Raw genomic sequence first — 18,066 nt, forward strand, 5'->3', positions numbered from 1 at the left:
ACAGCATAGAGTCTTCTTGGGTATAACGCTACAAGCTTGGCACACCTGTATTTGGGGAGTTTCTCCCATTCCTCTCTGCAGATCCTCTCAAGCTCTTTCAGGTTGAATGGGGAGCGTTGCTACACGGCTATTTTCAGGTCTCTACAGAGATGTTCGAGCTCTGGCTGGGCCACTCAAGGACATTCAGGGACTTGCACTGTGTGTAGATTGCTGAGGATTCTTTTTTATTTTATCCATTTTAGAATAAGGCTGTAAAGTAACACTGTGGAAAAAGTCATGGGGGCTGAATACTTTCTGAAGGCACTGTATGTCTGCATAAGTCATTTGAGTTGTTAATCCTCTTCCAAAACAAATGCTTCTTCATAGTGAATGAGATCCATTTGGTGAGCTGGTTACATGACAAGTCTTTTCCCTTAACTTTACCCCCTAATAGGCCTGTTGAGAAGAAAATCTAAATGTCCAGTTTACCCCACGTTATTGAGGTCATAAGAGACTTTGTTCAGATTGTGTACCTGTAGCACTTTCTCTGACCACGAGGGGGCTCTGTTACCCTATCTTTAAAATGTGTTGTTCATGTGTATGTCTTAATATATTATTTATAGGGAGAACATTAGCATAATGGTACATTTGTTATGGTTGAAAACCTACCTGATTACACCCGTTCTCTGAAGCTACAGCTATTTATGTTTTAGTCCCTATTATAAAGGTAAAGGTGATAGTTACTGAACAAGCAATTCAACATTAACCTGATTTTATTTGATTTTAATGGGGAAGGCACAGATCTGTTTTGATCAAGCAGAATCATTCAGACAAACGGCTCTTTATTCTGGTGCCAAATTGGAGGAGCTGTTTGTTTCCATGATGCAGGCATGAGATGAAACACTAGAACAAGCTGGTGCATGTCACGTTTTAATGACCATTGTCAACATGCCCTGAAATATACACAGTTGCAGGCTGCAGTGAATCAACATTGGTTGCTTTGTTTTAGAGGAAAAATATGTAAACAATTTTCTACTGGGAAAAACTCGTCTCTGTGGACCTGATTAGCCATTAAGCCACGTTCAATCATTGAACTGCAGTGGATCTCTGCATATGAAGGTCCATGTGTTTTGCCATTAGACTTGAGTCAATTAGTCAAATGAAAACTGCTTAGGAATACATTCAGGTGACGCACCTGTAGTAATTCCCATTATATACTCCACCTCATGGGGGCTAATGACATTGATACCATTGTGTGGTAATGTGGCTATAATAGCCTTGATGAGGCGTAGTAGGTCATAAATATTGTCATGGCTTCATGTTCAGGATGAACAGAGATCACCAATGGCAGGGTATATTAGGTAGCCTGACAGAGAAGACCAGGGTATAGTAGGAGGCCTAACAGAGGAGGCCAGGGTATAGTAGGAGGCCTAGCAGAGGAGGCCAGGATGTAGTGGGAGGCCTAACAAAGAAGGCCAGGGTATAGTGGGAGGCCTAACAGAGAAGGCCAGGGTATAGTGGGAGGCCTAACAGAGAAGGCCAGGGTATATTAGGAGGCCTAACAGAGGAGGCCAGGGTATAGTAGGAGGCCTAACAGAGGAGGCCAGGGTATAGTAGGAGGCCTAACAGAGGAGGCCAGGGTATAGTAGGAGGCCTAACAGAGGAGGCCAGGGTATAGTAGGAGGCCTAACAGAGGAGGCCAGGGTATAGTAGGAGGCCTAGCAGAGGAGGCCAGGGTGTAGTGGGAGACCTAACAGAGGAGGCCAGGGTATAGTGGGAGTCCTAACAGAGAAGGCCAGGGTATAGTAGGAAGCCTAACAGAGGAGGCCAGGGTATAGTGGGAGGCCTAACAGAGGAGGCCAGGGTATAGTGGGAGTCCTAGCAGAGAAGGCCAGGGTATATTGGGAGGCCTAACAGAGGAGGCCAGGGTATAGTGGGAGGCCTAACAGAGGAGGCCAGGGTATATTTGGAGGCCTAACAGAGGAGGCCAGGGTATTGTCGGAGGCCTAACAAATGAGGCCAGGGTATAGTGGGAGGCCTAACAGAGGAGGCCAGGGTATAGTAGGAGGCCTAGCAGAGGAGGCCAGGGTATAGTGGGAGGCCTAACAGAGGAGGCCAGGGTATATTGGGAGGCCTAACAGAGGAGGCCAGGGTATATTCGGAGGCCTAACAAATGAAGCCAGGGTATAGTGGGAGGCCTAATAGAGGAGGCCAGGGTATGGTAGGAGGCCTAATAGAGGAGGCCAGGGTATAGTGGGAGGCCTAACAGAGGAGGCCAGGGTATAGTAGGAGGCCTAACAGAGGAGGCCAGGGTATAGTAGGAGGCCTAACAGAGGAGGCCAAGGTATAGTGGGAGGCCTAACAGAGGAGGCCAGGGTATAGTAGGAGGCCTAACAGAGAAGGCCAGGGTATAGTAGGAGGCCTAACAGAGGAGGCCAGGGTGTAGTAGGAGGCCTAACAGAGGAGGCCAGGGTATAGTAGGAGGCCTAACAGATGAGGCCAGGGTATAGTAGGAGGCCTAACAGAGGAGGCCAGGGTATAGTGGGAGGCCTAACAGAGGAGGCCAGGGTATAGTGGGAGGCCTAACAGAGAAGGCCAGGGTATATTAGGAAGCCTAACAGAGGAGGCCAGGGTATAGTAGGAGGCCTAACAGAGGAGGCCAGGGTATAGTAGGAGGCCTAGCAGAGGAGGCCAGGGTGTAGTGGGAGGCCTAACAGAGGAGGCCAGGGTATAGTGGGAGGCCTAACAGAGAAGGCCAGGGTATATTTGGAGGCCTAACAGAGGAGGCCAGGGTATTGTAGGAGGCCTAACAAATGAGGCCAGGGTATAGTAGGAGGCCTAACAGAGGAGGCCAGGGTATAGTAGGAGGCCTAGCAGAGGAGGCCAGGGTGTAGTGGGAGGCCTAACAGAGGAGGCCAGGGTATATTCGGAGGCCTAACAGAGGAGGCCAGGGTATATTCGGAGGCCTAACAAATGAGGCCAGGGTATAGTGGGAGGCCTAATAGAGGAGGCCAGGGTATAGTGGGAGGCCTAACAGAGGAGGCCAGGGTATGGTAGGAGGCCTAACAGAGGAGGCCAGGGTATAGTGGGAGGCCTAACAGAGGAGGCCAGGGTATAGTGGGAGGCCTAACAGAGGAGGCCAGGGTATAGTAGGAGGCCTAACAGAGGAGGCCAAGGTATAGTGGGAGGCCTAACAGAGGAGGCCAAGGTGTAGTGGGAGGCCTAACAGCGAAGGCAGGCTAGCCTAGTGGTTAGAGTGTTGGACTAGTAATCGAAAGGTTGCAAGTTCAAATCCCCGAGCTGACAAGGTACAAATCTGTCGTTCTACCCCTGAACAGGCAGTTAAACCCCCCATTCCTAGGCTGTCATTGAAAATAAGAGTTTGTTCTTAACTGACTTGTTTAGTTAAATAAATTATAAAAAATGTGATCATAAATTCACAGCACCACTCCATAATGGAACACAAGGCTCTCTTTTATATACTACTTATGTTATGCAGCTCTTTGTCTTCAGTATTTCCTGATGCAGTGCTGTGGGCTGATACAAGTGTAATTGCATGTCATTGTAGGGTCGTAAATGGAGATGTTTGCCAAGCGGGAGTTGGAGAAACATGCATTATGGATTGTAAATCCACACCAACCCAGACTGTCCTTTCTAAAATTATTAAGAACTCTTCTTCTCTCAACAAAGGAAGCTACCTTGCTGGAAGCCCAAATCTCAATTAACTCAAAAGGGCATTGGATAACATGAATAAAGGCAAATGACCTGGGTAGGATGATATTCCTCCTGTTTAAAATGTTTGAATAAATTAGGTCTATATTGCTCTAAATGATTCATAGAGCCATTCACAAAGGTTAATTTGGGAGACGTGAACACAGCACTAATTTGGTTGAGTTCAGAGCTCTGTGTAGGCCAGTCAAGTTCTTCCACACTGATCTCGACAAACCATTTCTGGACAGACCTTGCTTTGTGCACGGGGGCAATGTCACGCTGACCATTATTCCTCCTCCACCGAACTTTATAGTTGGCACTATGCATTGTGGCAGTTAGCTTTCTCTTGGCATCCCCCAAACCCAGATTTGTCTGTCGGACTGCCAGATGGTGAAGCATGATTCATCACTCAAGAGAATGTGTTTCCACTGCTCCAGAGTCCAATGGAAGCGAGCTTTACACCACTCCAGCCGACGCTTGGCATTACTCATGGTGATCTTAGGCTTGTGTTCGGGCTGCTCAGCCATGGATAAGAAGAGCAGTTCTTGTGCTGATGTTGCTTCTAAAGGCAGTTTGGAACTCAGTAGTGAGTGTTGCAACCGAGGACAGTACATTTGTACGCACTACGCGCTTCAGCATTTGGTGGTCCTGTTGTGAGCTTGTGTAGCCTATCGCTTCGCGGCTGAGCCGTTGTTGCTCCTAGACGTTTCCACTTCACAATAACAGCACTTACAGTTGACCGAGGCAGCTCTAGCAGGGCAGAAATTTGACAAACTGACTTATTGTAAAAGTGGTATCCTATGACGATGCCACGTTGAAAGTCACTGAGCTCTTCAGTAAGGCCATTCTACTGCCAATGTTTGTGTATGGAGATTGCATGGCTGTGTGCTCGATTTTATACACCTGTCAGCAATAGGTGTAGATGAAATAGCCGAATCCACTAATTTGAAGGGTTTGTCCACATACTTTTGTATATATTGTATCTTAGACACTTCATCAGAAACAACAGCTCCTTGGGCTGTATTATCTCTCGACGCAAAAAACGCTTTTGATAGACTACAATGGTCATATCTCTAGTCTGCTCTTGGAAGATATGGGAATTGGCTTCAATTTAATTAATATGATTAAAATACTATATGTCAATCCCTCAGCCATACTTGTAACAGGCAATATCAGCTCTGCTCCATTCAGAATCACTAGACGCAGCAGACAAGGAGATCCAGTCTGGCCTCTGCTATTCTTATGATCCATGGAACATCTGGCCCAGACAATTAATACATTGAAAGAAATAACACCAATTTCACTCAAATCTACTGATAATTTCATATCATTATATGCAGATTATATTTTACTATATCTAGACAATGTATCTCAATCGCTCCTAAATGCATTGAAGATCATCAATAAATTCAACTTAATTTCAAGTTAGAAAATGTATCTAACCAAATCAGCCCTACTGCCTCTCAAGGCCCTGATGGAGGACTCCATCTCTACTTATGGAATCCCAATCGTTTCCCATTTTAAATATTTGGGAGTAGATATATTTCCTTATCTAAATAAAACCATTGCCAGAACCTTTAACAGAACGCTGAAATCAATTAAATCCGACATCAGTTGATGGAATAATATCCCAATTGCTTTAACCAGCAGAATATCTATTGTCAAATTGAATATATTGCCAAGGCGTTCAGTGCTTCCCATGGCTCCCCCTTCTGGCTATTGGGATAAAATTCATTGTGCGTTTCAACCATTATTTGGAAAGGTAAATTATTCCGGATAAAGGTGTAGGAGGACTATCTGTACCAAACTTTAAATTGTATTTCCAGGCTCTAGCATTTCGTCCCATCCTAAATTGGTTTAGACATGATTATTTTGCCCTCTGGCTGAGTATAGAGAAAAATATGGTATCTCCTATTGCCCTGGAAGAGGTGGTCTTCACTGATATATGCCTTAAACAATGTAGTAAGTTACGCTTTGGTCCTATTATTGCTCACACAATTCTTTTCACACAATTTATATTTTTAAACAATGTAACTGGGAATCAAAATGGCACGGCCATACTCCAATATTTCACAATAATGCCTCTGGAGGATGGCCTTTTGCACCCCCCAATGGTCCACATGTTGAATCCGTACCCTTACCGATATCATGGACAGTAAGGGTTTGATAACATTCCAAGATTTGAAATAAACTTTTTTCTGAAACTTTTTTCGATATACAATTTAGGTCAGCTATGGAGTACTTTGGGAAACCCTACTACCAAAACATCCAATGGCGGGATTTATAAATACATGATCTGTTCGCCCGAAAGGACTGATCTCTATAATATATAAACTTTTGGAAAGGTCATATTCTGAGCTAGCCATTAAAAAAAGTATGGTCCACAGATCTAATTGAATCTGAACCACGCTTTAACTGCAACATAATATCGAAAATATAACCTTGGCATCCCGTAATCCAAACCATCAATTTATGCATTTTAAGTTTGTTCACAGAGTATAATTAACACCAACGAAACATTTTACAATGAAATTGGCCCCAACTCCGAAGTGTTCACTGAGTCCCCTAAACCAAGTAGGCACCTGCCTTTATATGATGTGGGAGTGCCGTGCAGTTAAATGCTTCTTGGGCAAAGTTACAAAATTAATTTTGAAGTGCATGAATTTAAATGTTGAACGCTTTCCATCTACTTTGTTACTTAACGATGATAGAGTATAATAGATATTCAAGGGGCTATCTTAGTCTATGCCGCTCTGACATTGCTCTCCAAATATTTATATATTCTTAATTCCATTCCTTTACTTTAGATTCATGTGTATTGTTGTGAAATTGTTAAATATTACTTGTTAGATATTACTGCACTGTTGGAGCTAGGAACACAAGCATTTCGCTACACCCACAATAACATCTGCTAAACGCCTATATGTGACAAATACAATTTGATTTGATTTGAATTTGTCTGAAAAGATTACTGCTGGCAGTCAGCACTGCTGTGAAAAAAATGTTGACTCTAAGATGGAAACCACCGCACTCTCTCCCATTTAACCAGTAGATACAGTTACTATTAGAAGTTATAACATTAGAATTATCAACAGTGAGAATGAATGGTGCTAATCAAGGAACAATAGAGGCCTGGACAAATATACTTGACTCTTTAAAGAACAATCATTAGCTAAAGCCCCACAAATACAAACCAATGATATATTTATTTAGACTTTTGTTACTTTTTTACTTTCAGTTATGTGATCTGACGTTCTGTTGTGTGGTTATCAAGGCACGTTTACCAGTTACTCAGGGGTTTCTCTGCATCCAGCATACCAATCACCCTGCTCGAGGCCAATCAAAGGAATGCCTGAAATGTTTCGGGGTCAGGCGTTGTTGGTGGCCCGCGGGATAGCTACCTGTTATTGTTATCAGATTTATTTGGCGTAGGTTACGGCCAGACAGTAGCCTGTGTGAGTTCTGGGTCAATACACCGTTAAATTTGAGAACTCGAGAACTGTTGTGGACATTCTCTCATTTATGATCTATTGAGGTCATTACAAATATTTTATACAAGGTGTGTCTATGTTAAATTGTTTACCACGATGACGTAATCATGTGGTTGAAATTTCACCCTCAAAACAACAGCATACTGTAATTGATGCATTTTTCAAATGAAATGTATTTTCCATGTAGATTCCAGGTCACAATACGTTGAATCAACGTTGATTCAACCAGTTTGTGCCCAGTGGGAACTGACCACAGGAGTTGACAAAACGGCACAAACTATCTGGGACCAATAGTGCTGAGCGATTAACAGATTATTATAAAACAAATTGGTAACTAATTGACGACAGACATCGGTTAAATTATTTGAATTCCATTTAATTCTGTTTTTTTTCCTGAGCTTAATGCGCAGTTTTTCTAGAGCTAAATCTGATCACGCCCGAACTGTGCATATAGTAGTGGGTTCTAGTTTCCAACAGGCCCATGTTCTACATACACTACATGTGTATGTGGACACCTGCTCTCGCACCCTATATAATTATTTTTGATCATACATGATGTTCCAACTCTTCCATGTGTTCCACTGTTTTGTTGATGTTTCTTCAATATACCCATACCAAAGTGTAAGGGGTTAAATTATGACAAATTAATTTAAAAAGGGAATCTAGAGCTCGAATAATGATGATTCGAGGTAACACGTCGATATATACGCTGTGCTTTGTTTCAAAAGTGTGTAATTTATTATATATGCAGAACGATTTGTATTGAATTTATATTGATATAATAACCCACCCCCTGATTTACAAGTGGTTCGTTCCCGAAAGGTGGGTGGTTTTCCCCTCCGCTCAAAGAAATGTGCTAGTCTGCAAGCCACCATCAACAATACTTTACTGCCCCGCAGGCGCTCGAGGACCGAGGTGAAGGGAACTCAAACACCCGTGAATTCCCTTGACGATTTGACAAAGGATTAGCTAGCTACAAGGTAAACGTCTGTTAGACAGAAGAAATACATCATATGTCATTACCCTGTTTTATCGTTTAGATAGTATTAGTAGCTATCATTTTGTTGGGCTCCTGCTGGAAATGATTAATCTTGACGACCAGATAACGGGTCACGATTAACGTAACGTTAGATAGCAAGCGTATGTTGGCTAGCTAGCAGCAAGTGTTATAGGTTTTGCTAGCAGTAAGCTAACATAATGTCAGTCGTTTAGTTAACTAGTTAGCCACTCATTTCAGATGCATGCCAATGTAGCTAGCTAACTAGTTAGTTGTATGTGTTGGTAGTTAGCCTAACTTACGACTAGCTAGCTAACTTCCGATTTTTCATGTTTTTTCAAATCCACGTTGTTGTGAAGATGTTACTGTCAATTGTCCTTTCCTCCTAGTGTTAAACCTAGCTAGCTAGTCAGACAAAAAAAAAGATAAGTTAGGGAACAGCAGTTGTTTTCTAGTTGTCCCTACCATAAGCATCAGGTGGCAACAAATTCACTGAAAGCTGTTGCAATAAAATGTACAATTATTGCCATCTGAGACCACACTTAACTAAGGTTTCATCTAGACTTAAATACATCCACATAATTATCCAGTAGGGTGTTAAGGTTCCAAATGAAACTGTGGTTTTGGTGTTATACTTGGGGAATACTGTATTCCATGTTATAGAGAATCTTCTCAGGAACACAGAACACTTTATGATGAGGATATCTTATGATATGATAGAAAAAGGTTGCGGACTGGTCAGTGTTAATCCCTAGTCAATAATGGCACCAAACAGTGGTGACCTGTCATTCAGGGCAGGTGGAGCCCCACCTGCTTTAATCTCCACCTCTTTAGCTTAAAAACTTTTTTTTTGGCCTGTTTTGCATGATATTTTGGCATTAATTCATTTAATTCCATTTTAAAAGTTGAACGATTAGGCCTACCATGTTTCAGCTCGTGTCCTTGCACTTGCTTATATTTAGCTCTAAGTGTTGATATAAGAACAAACATACACTACCGTTCAAAAGTTTGGGATCACTTAGCAATGTCCATGTTTTTGAAAGAAAAGCACTTTTTGTCCATTCAAATAACATCAGATTGATCAGAAATACACTGTAGACATTTTTTATGTTGTAAATGAATATTGTAGCTGGGAACGGCTGATTTTTCATGGAATATCTACATAGGGGTACAGAGGCCCATTATCAGCAACCATCACTCCTGTGTTCCAATGGCACGTTGTTAGCTAATCCAAGTGTATCATTTTAAAAGGCTAATTGATCATTTGAAAACCCTTTTTCAGTTATGTTAGCACAGCTGAAAAATAAGTATAACTGGCCTTCAGACTAGTTGAGTATCTGGAGCATCAGCATTTGTGGGTTTGATTACAGGCTCAAAATGGCCAGAAACAAAGAACTCTTCTGAAACTTGTCAGTCTATTCTTGTTCTGAGAAATGAAGGCAATTCCATGCGAGAAATTGCCAAGAAACTGAAGGTCTCGTACAATATGCTAATTAGTATGTACAGCATGTCAAATTCCACACATTCAGCTCATTCATTTATAGAAAGGTGGTCATATTGTTAACATATATTGATGTTTTATGCAGAACTGGGAGGTTGTAACTATTTAATAAAGCAATAACAAATAATTCATATATTTGTTTTTATGAATTATGCTAATTAGTTGTAGAATTGCAACGTTCCATTCACTTCAATGGGAAACATTTTAAAAGCTTCTGCTCTTACACCTTAAGGAAGACACATCAAACTTTTTTTTTAACAGCACAAAGTTTGAGTTTGTGTGTGTAGGTAGTACGTGTGTGTGCGTATTGTGTGATTAATATAGACACCACAGGACCTGTGGATAAAAATGGGATGAATTTACATTAACATTGAATATAAGTCTAAAATGCCATTTAAATAAATTCATTAGTTCCTAATCTATGGATGACACATGACTGGGAATACAGCTTAAAAAGAAAAAGGTAGGTGAGAGGATCAGAAACCCAGTCAGGATCTGGTGGGAACACCATTTACCTCCTGCAGTGAGACACATCTCCTTCACATAAAGTTGATCGGGCTGTTGATTTTGGCCTGTGGAATGCTGTCTATTCCTCTTCAATGGCTGTGCAAAGTTTCTGGATATTGGTGGGGGCATCCCAAACATGTTCAATGGGTGATGTCTGGTGAGTATGCAGGCCATGGAAGAACTGGGACATTTTTAGCTTCTTGGTATTGTGTACAGACCCTTGCGACATGGGATCGTGCATTATCATGCTGAAATATGACGTGATGGTGGTGGATGAATGGCATGACAATTGGCCTCCAGATCTCGTCACGGTATCTCTGCATTGAAATTGCCATCGATAAAATGCAGTTGTGTTCGTTGTCCGTAGCTTATGCCTGACCATACTATAACCCCACCGCCATCATGGGGCACTCTGTTCACAACGTTGACATCAGCAACCCGCTCGCCCACACAACGCCATACACGGCATCTGCCCGGTACAGTTGATGCCGGGATTCATCTGTGAAGAGCACAAATCTCCAGCGTGCCAGTGGCCATCAAAGGTGAGCATTTGCCCACTGAAGTCGGTTACGAAGCCCAACTTCAGTCAGATCGAGACCTTGGTGAGGACGACGAGCACGCAGATGAGCTTCCCCGAGACTGTCAAACAGTGTGCAGAAATTATTCAGTTGTGCAAACCCACCGTTTCATCACCTGTCCGGTGGCTTGTCTCAGACAATCCTGCCGGTGAAGAAGCCGGATGTGGAGGTCCTGGGCTAGCGTGGTTACACGTGGTCTGCGGTTGCGAGGCTGGTTGGACGTACTGCCAAATTCTCTAAAACAACGTTGGAGGCAGCTTATGGTACAGAAATGAACATTCAATTCACTGGCAACAGCTCTGGTGGACATTACTGCAGTCAGCATGCCAATTGCATGCTCCCTCAACTTGAGGCATTGTGTTGTGACAAAACTGCACATTTTAGAGTGGTCTTTTTTTTGTCCCCAGCACAGGGTGCACCTGTGTAATGATCATGCTGTTTAATCAGTTTCTTGATATGCCACACCTGTCAGGTGGATGGATTGTCTTGGCAAAAGAGAAATGCTCACTAAAAGGGATGTAACCTCATTTGTGAGCCAAGTTTGTTTTGTTTTTGTTTTAGAAATACTATTTTTGTACATATGAAAAGAATATCCCAGACATTTTATTTCAGCTCATGAAACATGGGACCAACACTTACATGTTGCCTTTTTATATTTTTCTTCAGTATATTTGACTGAGCTGTATAAACAATTGTAACTATTTAGCATTATAAGAATTACAATTATTAACAATCAATGTATCCCATTTTAACTAGTCAATTATGAGTAGGTGAGCTGGTAACACAATACCCTAACATCTGGCCTACCCTAGGCCTCTTTCATATCTCTCTTACTCTCTGACACATGCATACAAAAAAACCTCTCATTCTCTCCCATGGGTACACACTCTGCCAGCCAGTCAAGTGGATCTATCGCTTGACGGGCACAGTATTAGTACAAAAATGGACTTAGAATACTGCAGTTGGCAATACTGTCTAAAACACTTGATGTGCTGTTACTGTAATATCTGCATATGTAGCCTAATTTGAGTGATTTAAATTGTTTTGTCATTACTGCTGCTACGCATGCTATGTACTTATGAAAAAGGTCTAAAATATTTTATTTTCAATCTTTCGGGATACTGTACTGCTGCTGGATGACTGATTTTATTGGATTTGCCGAAGGTGGATTTGGTGCATTCGCACTTGGTCAAAACAATGTAATTGTTTTTATTGTAAGTACATACCGTAACGGCAGTAATGAGGATGGTTGTTCTGCGAAACTCCTTATTTTGGTGAGTGTATTTATTATTACTTTTGTGTTATTACTTTTCTTTTATTTCTCTTTTCTTTCTCTACAATGTTGTGAAGGGCCCATAAGTACCGTAAATTCCGGACTATAAGCCGCAACTTTTTTCCCAGGCTTTGAACCTCGCGGCTTAAACAATGACGCGGCTAATATATGGATTTTTCCCGCTTTCAATTTTTTTTCTCCAAAAAAACACGTTCTGTGACATGCTCAGTTTTTTGGCGGCATGAAGCTTTCATTAGACCAATGAAATTGCCGAACGGGTTAAGGTCAAACAACAATTTTGTTTACTGTCTAGATTAAATCGAACGCTCTCAAACTTCCCATCATTCTGATTACGGTAGTCATTTTGTCACCCTCATCATGGCAAAGACATGGAGAAATGCAAATGATGCAGCTTTCAAGTTGAAGGCGATTGATCTGGCTGTTGGAAAAGGAAATAGAGCTGCTGCACGGGAGCTTGGTCTTAATGAGTCGATGACAAGCCATGTTTCGTTAAAGCCTGCGTAAGTTCATTTGTTTCAATGTACCGGTAGGCACCTGCGGCTTATAGACATGTGCGGCTTATTTATGTTCAAATTAAAAAAATTCAGTGGGTGCGGCTTATATTCAGGTGCGCTTAATAGTCCGGAAATTACAGTAAGCATTTCACTGTTAGTCTAAACCTGTTATTTGTCTCATGCTTCGTAAACAATGTTTTTACAAAAAAAATTAAGTACCTAAAGAGTTTTGACAACATTAGCTATCTAGCTTTATGCTCTCCTGTCTTGTTTTATTTAACAAGGCAAGTCAGTTAAGAACACATTCTTATTTACAATGAAGGCATACCAAAAGGCTTCCTGCAGGGACAGGGGCCTTGGATTTAAACAAATGGTTGTCTTTCCACTTGGTTTGTCATATTGCACATTTTATTTTTATTTGTGCTTTTACCAGGAGTTGTTTTTCAAATGTCAATATATGCAATATTTAGGAACAGTATAAAAGAAGAATGAGAACCTTGAATATGTGTGCCTACTCATTCATTTTTAATCTCATTGTGCAGTTTAGATATGTAATTCTTTAGATAAACGAAAGGAAGAAAAGGGTCCTGGGGGAGAGGGAGAGAGACAATTATTTTCACGTTATAATGAAATTACCTGCTTGGTTCTCACATTCCAAAATGGTCACCTATGTAAGCCGGGGTAAATTAATTTACCAAGAGTAAACATGGCTCACCAGACACACGGCTTCTGTTCTCTGTGAGATCACTGTTGGGTCCTAGTTTACAGTGAGGGGGAAAAAGTATTTGATCCCCTGCTGATTTTGTACGTTTGCCCACTGACAAAGAAATTATCAGTCTATAATTTTAGTGGCGGGTTTATTTGAACAGTGAGAGACAGAATAACAACAAAAAAATCCAGAAAAAAAGCACGTCAAAATGTTATAAATTGATTTGCATTTTAATGAGGGAAATAAATATTTGACCCCTCTGCAAAACATGACTTAGTACATAGTGGCAAAACCCTTGTTGGCAATCACAGAGGTCAGACATTTCTTGTAGTTGGCCACCAGGTTTGCGCACATCTCAGGAGGGATTTTGTCCCACTCCTCTTTGCAGATCTTCTCCAAGTCATTAAGGTTTCGAGGCTGACGTTTGGCAACTGGAACCTTCAGCTCCCTCCACAGATTTTCTATGGGATTAAGGTCTGGAGACTGGCTAGGCCACTCCAGGACCTTAATGTGCTTCTTCTTGAGCCACTCCTTTGTTGCCTTGGCCGTGTGTTTTGGGTCATTGTAATGCAGGAATACCCATCCACGACCCATTTTCAATGCCCTGGCTGAGGGAAGGAGGTTCTCACCCAAGATTTGACGGTACATGGCCCCGTCCATCGTCCCTTTGATGCGGTGAAGTTGTCCTGTCCCCTTAGCAGAAAAACACCCCCAAAGCATAATGTTTCCACCTCCAGGTTTGACGGTTGGGATGGTGTTCTTAGGGACATAGGCAGCATTCCTCCTCCTCCAAACACGGCGAGTTGAGTTGATGCCAAAGAGCTCCATTTTGGTCTCATCTGACCACAACACTTTCACCCAGTTGCCCTCTGCCAATGAACATCTGAATGATTCAAACTTCAGACGGGCATGTATATGTGCTTTCTTGAGCACGGGGACCTTGCGGGCGCTGCAGGATTTCAGTCCTTCACGGCGTAGTGTGTTACCAATTGTTTTCTTGGTGACTATGGTCCCAGCTGCCTTGAGATCATTGACAAGATCCTCCCGTGTAGTTCTGGGCTGATTCCTCACCGTTCTCATGATCATTGCAACTCCACGAGGTGAGATCTTGCATGGAGCCCCAGGCCGAGGGATATTCACAGTTCTTTTGTGTTTCTTCCATTTGCGAATAATCGCACCAAATGTTGTCACTTTCTCACCAAGCTGCTTGGGGATGGTCTTGTAGCCCATTCCAGCCTTGTGTAGGTCTACAATCTTGTCCCTGACATCCTTTGAGAGCTCTTTGGTCTTGGCCATGGTGGAGAGTTGGAATCTGATTGATTGCTTCTGTGGACAGGTGTCTTTTATACAGGTAACAAGCTGAGATGAGGAGCACTCCCTTCAAGAGTGTGCTCCTAATCTCAGCTCGTTACCTGTATAAAAGACACCATGGAGCCAGATCTTTCTGATTGAGAGGGGGTCAAATACTTATTTCCCTCATTAAAATGCAAATCAATTTATAACATTTTTGACATGTGTTTTTCTGGATTTTGTTGTTATTCTGTCTCTCACTGTTCAAATAAACCTACCATTAAAATTATAGACTGATAATTTCTTTGTCAGTGGGCAAACGTACAAAATCAGCAGGGGTTCAAATACGTTTTTCCCTCACTGTACATGGCTTTTTCATAAGCTTTTTAAAAGATGTTCCATCATTTTGAAAATCAGGTCATCCCTCTCCTTTCTCAAGAAGGGGGATCTCTATCTTCTGCGCTGTTTGATATTTCATTAGACATGCTTTGAGTGCACCGCCTTGAACAAACCGTACCTCTCAGCATGGTAATGACCGTCTCATTCATGATGAGCAATTTTCATCAGAAAGTCTCCCGTTCCGTCTGACTAGTACAAGCCAAGATGAACATTTGAAAGAGTTTTTCTGTTCAAGAATGAGGGAGAACTCTTAGAGGTCAATGGATGTTGTGCTAGTCTCATTTCCTTTCATGTCCTCTTATCTCTGTGTTTTGTGTTTCTCCCTCAGAGATAGTATGGACAAAGAGGAGCAGTTTGTCAACATCGACCTAAACGACGACAACATCTGCAGTGTCTGCAAGCTAGAGACCGACACGGGGACCATGTCCTTCTGTCACGTCTGCTTTGAGCTCAGCATCGAAGGTGAGAGAGTGAAGTGGGGGGGAGGATATCAGATAACACATTTTTCATACAACTCTTATTGGCCGTCTGCTGCCTGGGAAGAACCGTGGCCTAGAACAGTACTGGTGTTACTTGATAAAAAATGTAGTCAAGACACAACAGCACAGTAACGCCTTGTTCAAAAATGTATTTAATTCCGTTGGTCGTACGTCCTTTAAACACAGTCTTGCTCCACTACTGGTCGGACAGGTGTAGTGTCATAACGCAAGATGGAAGGGTCTCTCGTCAGAGGTCGCATTTATTTTGGAAGATTGCAAAATATGACCTTTACTTTCAAGACAGGAGAAACGTATTGTTTCAGGTGATAAGACATGTTTATTTTATTTACTTTTTCCTCAACTTGTTTCGTTTACTTTCTGTCAAGCTAGCTTACACAGCTAGCTAAAAGCTAGGTTGAATGTAGCCAACTAACCCAATGCCTAATAATTATCATCATAAAAAAATGTAATGAATACCATCAAGAACATTTTCGGAATTAAAATGGGAGGCTACAGTCATAATTGGCTTAACAGCCAATGTATTATTCAACATTACTATTAAAATAGTACTCATTGTTTCCAATTTGCTAGCTATCCCATGAAGCCATTGTGGAAAACGACATATTTGTTCTGTGGTTTTTATACCTTCCTGTTCTATTGACGGACTCTGGTCGGAGTGAAGATGATGCAAAGTATGCGTCTCGCAACAGAGCCTTGGACGCAAGGGGGCACTGCAATGCCACTCTGGTGCGGATTGTCCCAATTGAAATGAATGACTTCCGGCGCAGCACAATTTGGAATGTGAAGGAGGCTTATCAGGGTTTGAAATTCACTTTTTGGTCCACTGTGGCAGGTAGGTAGAAAGAAATAATAATCTACCATCCACTGAGATGTTTTTACAAACCAAAATAGTTTTTTCCCATAATTGCACAACAAAAATAAAACCAATAAACGGATGCCCGTGCTTTCGGTTTTTCTAAAACAATAAATGTATTACTAGTAAGGGGTAATGGGGTATATTGCTTAATTACATTTTTGTGACCGGTCTTTTAACCAATGTATGTTAAAATGAACATTTTAGATACAATAGTAGAAACGGATACAGTGCATTCGGAAAGTATTCAGACCCCTTGACTTTTTCCAAATTTTGTTAAGTTACAGCCTTATTCTAAAATGGATTAAATATTTTTTTTACCCTCATCAATCAACACACAATACCCCATAATGACAAAGCAAAAACAGGTTTCTAGACATTTTTGCTAATTGATTAAAAATAAAAACCTGAAATCACATTTACTTAAGTATTCAGACCCTTTACTCAGTACTTTGTTGAAGCACTTTTGGCAGTGATTACAGCCTCGAGTCTTCTTGGGTATGACGCTATAAGCTTAGCACACCTGTATTTGGGGAGTTTTTTTCCCCGTTCTTCTCTGCTGATCTTGTCAAGCTCTGTCATCTCTGACAGAGATGGTTTTCCTTCTGGAAGGTTCTCCCATCTCCAAAGAGGAGCTCTGTCAGTGACCATCAGGTTCTTGGTCACCTCCCTGACCAAGGCCCTTATCTCCCGATTTCTCATTTTGGCTGGGCAGCCAGCTCTAGGAGGAGTCGTGGTGGTTCCAAATGTCTTCCATTTAAGAATTATGGAGGCCACTGTGTTCTTGGGGACCTTCAATGCTGCAGACCTTTTTTTTGGTACCCTTCCCCAGATCTGTGCCTCGACACAATCCTGTCTCAGAGCTCTACTGACAATTCCTTCGACCTCATGGCTTGGTTTTTGCAATGACATGTTGTGTCAACTGTGGCACCTTTGTGTGTCTTTTCCAAACATTGTCCAGTCAAATGAATTTACCACAGGTGGACTCCAATCAAGTTGAAGAAACATCTCAAGGATGATCAATGGAAACAGGATTCACCTGAGCTCAATTTCTAGTCTCATAGCAAATGGTCTGAATACTTATGAAAAGAAGGTATTTGTTTTTTATTTTGAATAAATCAGTTTTCGCGTTGTCACTTCACATTTTTTTCTTTTTTAAATTCTAAAAGCTCTATCAAGTTGGTTGTTGAACATTGCTAGACAGCCATTTTCAAGTCTTGCCATACATTTTCAAGCATCTATATATTTTTTTTGTCAACTGTAACTAAGCCACTGGATCCGATTTGATGTAAAGTGATCTATACAGCGCTGTGGTCTGTTATGCTTTATGCTAGAAACAAGCTGTGAAATACCCGTCAAAGACGTGACTCCGATACATATAATAATATCATTGTTTCGTTTCTTTGACATTCTGAGGCTGAGCTACAACATTCTATAGACGAGGAGACAAAAACATGGACGTTTCTTGGGTAGTAATCTGTCACTCAATTGATTAAGCTGTTCACTTTCTGTACTATAGAAAATGTTTAAACCCAGACAGCTTTTAAGAAAATACTTGTGACCTTCTCTTGTTGGGTTAAGCCACGGAAGAGAGTAGCCAACAATTAAAGCTTCAATTTTTCTGTGTTGGTAGGCCTACTCTGTCTGTGGTGGAAAGGTTGGCCAAACTTTTGAAAGTACCATGTTCAGATTCCTAATGACTTCTCAGATTGAATTATTGTTCCACAGGTAGAGTTTCATTGCAAACAAGACACTGATTTGGC

The 18,066-nt window shown here is 41.6% G+C and overlaps 1 protein-coding gene across 1 annotated transcript in view; it reads left to right on the forward strand.

Moving 5' to 3' along the window:
• Positions 1-8,023: 8,023 nt before the first annotated feature.
• The window catches only part of LOC106603527 (protein EURL homolog), a 57,982-nt gene continuing 47,939 nt past the window's right edge, over positions 8,024-18,066 (forward strand). The window contains exons 1-2 of the mRNA XM_014197345.2: positions 8,024-8,161; positions 15,279-15,412. Coding sequence (XP_014052820.1) covers positions 15,286-15,412 — 127 coding nt within the window. The 5' untranslated portion in view covers positions 8,024-8,161; positions 15,279-15,285. The remainder of the gene's footprint in view (positions 8,162-15,278; positions 15,413-18,066) is intronic.

This window comes from Salmo salar, chromosome ssa04 (assembly GCF_905237065.1).
Source record: "Salmo salar chromosome ssa04, Ssal_v3.1, whole genome shotgun sequence".
Lineage (NCBI taxonomy): Eukaryota > Metazoa > Chordata > Actinopteri > Salmoniformes > Salmonidae > Salmo > Salmo salar.